Source organism: Parus major, chromosome 14, assembly GCF_001522545.3.
Source record: "Parus major isolate Abel chromosome 14, Parus_major1.1, whole genome shotgun sequence".
In the NCBI taxonomy this organism is placed as follows: Eukaryota; Metazoa; Chordata; class Aves; order Passeriformes; family Paridae; genus Parus; species Parus major.
In genome coordinates, this window is record NC_031783.1 from 15,056,727 (window position 1) to 15,063,558 (window position 6,832).

The 6,832-nt window shown below is 58.8% G+C and overlaps 1 protein-coding gene across 1 annotated transcript in view; it reads left to right on the forward strand.

Annotated features, from left to right (window-relative positions):
- The first annotated feature begins 272 nt into the window (after nt 1-272).
- Nucleotides 273-6,832, forward strand: part of RAB26 (RAB26, member RAS oncogene family) — a 25,681-nt gene continuing 19,121 nt past the window's right edge. Inside the window, 3 exon segments of the mRNA XM_015642709.2 lie at nt 273-443; nt 445-493; nt 2,975-3,085. Coding sequence (XP_015498195.2) covers nt 286-443; nt 445-493; nt 2,975-3,085 — 318 coding nt within the window. The 5' untranslated portion in view covers nt 273-285.

Sequence of the window (6,832 nt, forward strand, 5' to 3'; positions counted from 1 at the left end):
TGTACCCCCTTCAGGCGGGTACAGACCCTCCCCGCACCTGTTTCTCGCCGTGCCCGCTCCCCCCGGTGCCCCCCGGTGCCCCCCGGTTCCCCCCGGTGCCGCCCGGTCCCTCCCGCTCCTCCCGGTGCCGGCGCTGCGGGGCGGAGCCAGCGCTGAGGCCACGCCCCCTCCCGCCCTCCGCGCGCTCCCATTGGCTATGGGGCGGGGCGGGGCGGGGCCGGCGCGGGCGGCGGCGGCGGCTCCCGCGCCCCCAGCGCCCGGCGCGGCCGCGGTGCCGGCCCCGGGATGTCGCGCAAGAAGGCGGCTCGCAGCAAGGGCGGCGGTGCCGCACCCTCCGCCGCGCTGCCTCCCGCCGCACAGAGCTCCGGCCGAGCCGCCGCCGCTCCCCGGGGAAGCGCCGCCGCCGCCGCCGCCCCCGAGCTGCCCCGCAACGGCGGCGCGGCGGCGGCCCTCGCTGAGCAGCAGCGGGGAGTTCTACGACCTCGCCTTCAAGGTGCGGGACCGGGCAGGGCTGCGGGAGTGCGGGGTCAGGCGGGTGCCGGATCGGATGTGGCGTCCCCGAAGTTCCCGGGGGCCAGGACCGGGCGAGCATCCCTGCATCCCTGCATCCCTTCATCCCTGCATCCCTGCATCCCTGCATCCCTTCATCCCTTCATCCCTGCATCCCTGCATCCCTTCATCCCTTCATCCCTGCATCCCTGCATCCCTGCTTGCCTGGATCCCTGCTGTCTCCGCAGCCGCCCGGTCGGGGTCTCGCTCAGCGGGGGCTGCTGCTGCGGGACTTGTGCAAGTGACGGCCAAAGGCTGCTCCGGGGAGTTGCCGTAACCTCCCGGGTCCTTGTTCACCTGCAGAAACCCGGGGCTGTGAGCAGGGTGATGGCAGCCCTCGAGGGGCATGGAACGTGCTCGGGCTGCTGCTGAGATGTTCCCCAGCCTTTGGGGCTCAGATGGCTTCTCCTCGCTGCTTCAGATCCTGGCGAGCGAGTCACAGAGCAAACAGATTTGCTTCCTCCCCACTTCATCATGCGACCTGACACAAGCGCAGCTTGGAGCTCATTTGATGATTTTAGGGCTCACGTAGCGATTTTGGGGCTCATTTAGTGATTTCGTCTGAGGCCACGAGTCGGTGAAACCCCTCTGTGTTTCTAACACGGATCTCGGTAGCCAAGCCCGGGGATTGAGCCTGGAGAACGTGGGTTTGCTGTGGCAAGTCCCACCTTGGTGTGTGGTGTTGGGAGCTCGGTGCCTGTGGCAGTCGTAGTGCTGAGATTTGGGATGTGGGGTAGGAGATGCTGAGGTTTGGGATGTGGGGTAGGAGATGCTGAGGTTTGGGATGTGGGGTAGGAGGTGCTGAGGTTTGGGATGTGGGGTAGGAGATGCTGAGGTTTGGGATGTGGGGTAGGAGATGCTGAGGTTTGGGATGTGGGGTTGCAGAGGGATGTTCCAGAGATGTGTTTGGTTGCTTCAGTAGGTGGTTGGTCCTGATACAGCTGCATTAATGGTTCAACAGCTTCCCTAAAATGGAGCCACTCTGTGTTTGCACTGGTCCTTGGCTCCTGGAGCTCAGCTCTGCCTGCCCAGGCTGGGGCTGTCCCGAGGGATCGTCCCCATGGCACGAGGGTGGCCAAATGGGTCTCAGATAAGCCCAAATGCACCGAGTAGGCAAAACATCTGCTAATGGTTTGGCTGATTTTGAACCAGTGGCAGACAGAAATTGCTTTGTATCCAGTAAAAACCTGGTTTATTAAACTTTCTCCTTCCCTTCCCCTCTCCTGAGGCTCCTGATCTCTGCCTGATGCAGTGACACAGGGCTGGATCCTGGCCCTGGGCACTCTGCATGCCCTGCTGAGGCTTTGCTGGTGCTGAGTGGGGAGAAGCTGCTCTTGAGGGTCACCTATTCCAAACCAATATCAGGAAATTTTTTTTAAAATCAGTATTTTGTACTAAAATGACGTTTTTTCCCCCTTCCCTTGGCTTCACGCTGATACTCCCGTGGGCTCTGGCTGCCCTCACCCCGCTGTGCCAGGGCTCGGTGCCTGCTGCTCCTGTGGGACTCCAGTGTGCCAGGGCCCTGCTGGGGGTGTGGGGCACCGTGGGCAGGTCCTGCCCTCCTTGGCAGTGCCAAAACGAGCTGTGCCTGCAGCCGGGGCTGAGCTGCACAGGGGGGTGGCATTTGCCACTTCTGGCAGCTCCTGGGAGGGTTCGGTGTGACCCAGGACGGTCCCTGCAGTGAAGCCATTTAAATCCTGTCACGGGTTAATGGCTCGTGGAAGGCTGATGGCAGAGAGGGAACCTGTCCCGGCAGGTGTGGAAGGAGCTGGCACAGCCTGGCTCCCTGGTCCCGGATTTCTCGGTGCCATCCCAGCGAGGGGAGCAGGGTCAGTGCCCCGGGGGGCAGCGGGGCTCTCGGTGTGGGGAGAGGTTTTGGGGAGCTGCATTTGGGAGCAGCCTCTGCTCTGCCGTGGTTGCTTCATGGCACGGAGCTGCCTGCCCTGTCTGTGCCCAGGGCGGCTCCAGGGTGGGGAAACTGAGGCAGGTGGCACCGGGAGCTGCTCCCTTGGCATCCATGGAGGACTGGGAGGGTCTCCATGGGCAGGTGTGGGTCCCACTGGAGGCGAGGGCAGGGTGCACCCCTGGAGCTGGCACTCACGGCTGGGGACCCTCTGAAGTCCCCCCACGGGCGCTGGGGTGTTTTGTGGGTGTGCTGGAGCCACTCTCGGTTTTCAGGGGGTTTGTTCCCCCACGAGGGACCTGTTAGGTGCCTGTCAGGGGAAGGTGTCCCCCAGCCTGGTGACACGGGTGGGGAATAATCCCCTTGTGGGTCTCCCCCACCCTCCCCTGAGGGGACATTGCTCTTGGATGTGCTTCTTCCCCCAAGCTCCCGCTGTGATGGAGCGGGGTGATGGCTGCAGGGGGGCTGCATTCCCAAAACCTGGAGCCTCACACCCCTCCCTGCCTCCCTCCCTCCCTGCAGGTGATGCTGGTGGGCGACTCGGGGGTCGGTAAGACCTGCTTGCTGGTGCGCTTCAAGGACGGCGCCTTCCTCGCCGGCAGCTTCATCTCCACGGTGGGAATCGACTTCAGGGTAAGTGCCTGGGGGGCTCCCTGGCCCTTCCCGGGGCTCTGGCAGGTGAGTGATGGATTTTGCAGAGGAGTAACTAAATGTTGCTCCCAGGACTTAAACCTGGCCAGCCTCAGGGTGCTCGGGGTGTGACAGCAGCAGCATCTTGGTTAAAGCTTTGCACAGGGATGGAGGAGAGTGGCCTCTGCCCAGGAGCCTGGGGATAATTCCTGTAACAACTGAGGCCTGACATCTGCCCATGAAAACATTTCCCTAAGGCAGTTTCGGTGTTTTTTAAGAGTTGTTCTTTTTTTTTTCTTGAAACAACAAAACTAAAACTGATCTAAACCAGAATGCCCTGGAAGAATCTCCTGAGCACAGCTTTGGGGTGCTGGTGTGGGGATGTGTTGTGCTGAGGGATCTCTGAGGTCTCAGTGTGGTTGGGAGCAGCTGGAGCATCCCGATGCTGGGAGGAGCTGTGCAGCTCCAGTGAGGCCGGTGGGAAGCTGCTCCTCACAGGGAATAACAGGTGGAGTGTGGGGAAGAAAGGGGATCACGTCATGCCCTGCAATCCCCAGAGTGCCCAGAGCATCCTTTGGCAGGCAGGAACACGTGAGTACATCCTGGGGCTGTGCCATCTCTCTCTGCCATGGGTTTGGCTCCGTTTGGGTGCTGTGAAGAGCTGCTGGTGATGCCACACACCAGTGTTGAGTCTTCCCAAGTGCCTTTTTCCAGCAGGATCTCGGAATTTCACTTTTCTTGGAGGGTTTCTGGGAGATGAGTGTCTCTTGTAACCCGCTGCTTGGCTGGGGTGTGAGTAATAACTGGTGCAGTGACATTGGGAAGGGGTGAAGGACAGCTCAGAAAGCCCCAAGGAAGGAAGGGACGTTCCACGCCGAGCGAGGCTGGGAGCTGCTGCAGGTGGAATGGGTAAATTTGGGTCTGTAATTTTATACAAAAGTTAATTACACAGTGTTTCAGGTGTTCTTCAAATAAAAGCATTTTATTACTGATTGCAGTGATTGATAGAGAGAGCAGCCATAAAACCCTGTGACTTATTGATCAGAGTGCTGAAATGACTGTTACTGAGAAGCAATCAAATTAGGGTTAATTTACTCCTCTAATAGAGCTGCTAGATCTACATGGCTCTGAAATGGGCAGATTATACAGTGGGGGAGATCATGTCTATGCCCTAGAACTCATTATTCCCATCCTTGTAAGGCATTCATAATTTTAGGGGGACATGGAAATAGTTTTTTGATGTGCCTCTCCGTTCCCACCAGGATAATCCTGTTTGGTAATCGTCCCTCTTGCCGTGCAGACGATGCTCTGGGGTGGCAACACCGGAGGCTTCTGCTGGTTTTAATTTGTGTCTTTTTAATCACGGGACTGTGGTATCACGGCTGCTGCTCTCTGCTCCCCGCAGTTTGGCGGGGCTTTGCTGGCTGAAGCAGGCGGGGTTTGCGGTGGGAAGCGTCGCTGGGGTTCTCTTGGTGCTCTGTGAGAGGTGCTGAGCGAGCACAGGGGGTTTCTTGTGGGGTTTTTGGCAGGGTTTGTGCCGCACTCGGAGCCTCGCTGGCTCCAGGGAGCTCCCCAAGGCCGGCGCCTGTGGCAGCTGCGCTCCTGCGCACACACGACCTCGTCTGGGCACTGCCGCGTCCCATCCTGGCTCAGGAACCCACAGAGATGGAGCTGCCCAGCTCCTGACACTGTCCTGGGGACCATCTCCTCTCTCCCTGATGCCATCTGGTCCCTGTAAGTGTTCTGCCATGGGATGGAGCCGTGCTGGGGGCACCAGCCCAGCTTCCCCCTCTCCCCATCCACTGGTGCCGGTGGGATCCAGGATCCAGGGCTCATTTTCTGGGATGTCAAAACATTGGATGCACCCAAGCTATGGCTAATGGATTACATAGGCCAGAGAGGATGTAAATGAATAGAAATCCATTCAAAATTAATCTGGCATTACTATTCCTAATGGCCCCTGAGGTTTGTTCCCTCCTACTGTTTTATGTGAGGGAGAACCTCCCGCGACTTGTTTGTTTATTATCATCTCTTAAACAAAGAGGGATGTTGATCTGAATGTGTTTGGAAAACAAAGCACTGATGCTGGGGAAATAAAGGTGATTGCAATTCTACAAAAGGCATCAAAATGGCACCTGTTGTCTTCGAGCTTTGGAGGTGCTGAGTCCTCAGTGTTCTGTCCCAGGAAAATTTGGTTTGCTGGGGGAGCATCTTTATCTCCTGGGGGTAATTCCAGCTTTCCCAGTTCAGCTGGGACAGGGCCAGGGTGTCCCCGAGCTGAGGGTTTGGGTGGGGGTGCAGTGCTGGGTGAGGGGTCCTGCTCCTGGCAGAGCAGAACCCTGCCTGAGCTCCTGAGCTGCTCCCCCCAGGCTGGGGGACAATCCCCGCTCTGCCTTCAGTGTCACAGGTGTCACCTTCAAGGTTTCATTGCCAGACCACGATTCACCAGTGCCCTCCCTGAGCTGTGCCCAGGGCTTGTCTGGCAGGTGCCTCTGCCTGGGGGGGTCTCTCCCCGCAGATCCCCACAGGTGAGGGCAGAGCAGCTCTCTGGGCAGCCCATGGGTGCCGTCCTGACTTCACACGTTTGTGTTTTGTGGGAAAGGGGCTCCTGGAAAAGAGCAGGGTCAGTGCTCAGGGCTGTGAATCCCAGTTTTCTCAGTGCCACGGAAGGAGCTGCCTCTTCTTGTAATTTTGGCAAGGCTGCAGAAACCTCGACAGAAATTCAAGCTGTGCAGCCAGTGGGACTTGTGTCCTGTCGTGACAGCTGAGTGATGGGAGGGGAAGCAGAGAAGCCAAAGGGCCACTGTGTCCCTGTCCCCAGTGACACCGGGCTCCCTGGGGCTGCCCAGCCCGGTCCTCCCAGCCCTGAGCTCTGCAGGGCTGGGCAAGGGAAGATTTTTGTACTAATTGGACCTGAAAGGAGAAGAACCATAAATAAAAAAAATTAAGGATGAGCCTTTTCTCCCTGGGAAGTGCTAATGAGCTTCTTTGCATTAGCAGGGGTGATGGCTCCTGTGTTAATCAGGGGGATGGAACTTTCTGGCAGAGTTCAGAGCAGGGTGGCATCTCCTGGTTCACTCTGGGTGTGCAGTGGTGTCTCCTCTGCTGCTGCCCCAGCAAGGGGAGCTCAGCAGCTTCGTGCTGGGGCAGGATGGAGAGGAGGAGCAGGAGGGAGCCAGCCCCGGTGCCTCAGTGCAGCTCCAGGCTGGCAGGGCAGGCCGTGGGCATATTTCCTTTGGGAAAAAGGGGATATTTCCTTTGAAGGCTCAGCTTTGATGTGCACAGCTTTGCTCCACTGAGGGTTCAGCTGCTCCCCAGCACAGCCCCCTCGGGAGGCTCCGTGCTCTGCTCCAGCCTTGGCTGTGCCGTGGTTAATCTGGGACAGCTCCGTGCTGTAAACACAACCTGTCACCGCTGGCCCTGAGCTCTGAGGACTCCTGATTACCCTCAGCCCCGTGCTGCTCAGGGCTGGAATCGCTGCTGTGTATTGTGGTTTTTCTACATGGGAGATTTGTTGTATCTCTGTGTGTTTTTTGTTGTGTTTGTGTTTGTGTGCACCTTCCGTGGGCTGCCCCCGGCTCCTGCAGCGAGCTGAGCTGTGCAGGAGGATGGAAACCTTTGCTCCAGCCCTGCAGGGTGTGCAGAGGAGCAGTTGGATTCACCCAGGCTGGTCCCGGGTGTGCATGTCCTGGGAGAGGGGTGTGGATGCCCTGAGCATCTGCAGGTCCCCAGTGGGCACCCACATCCCTG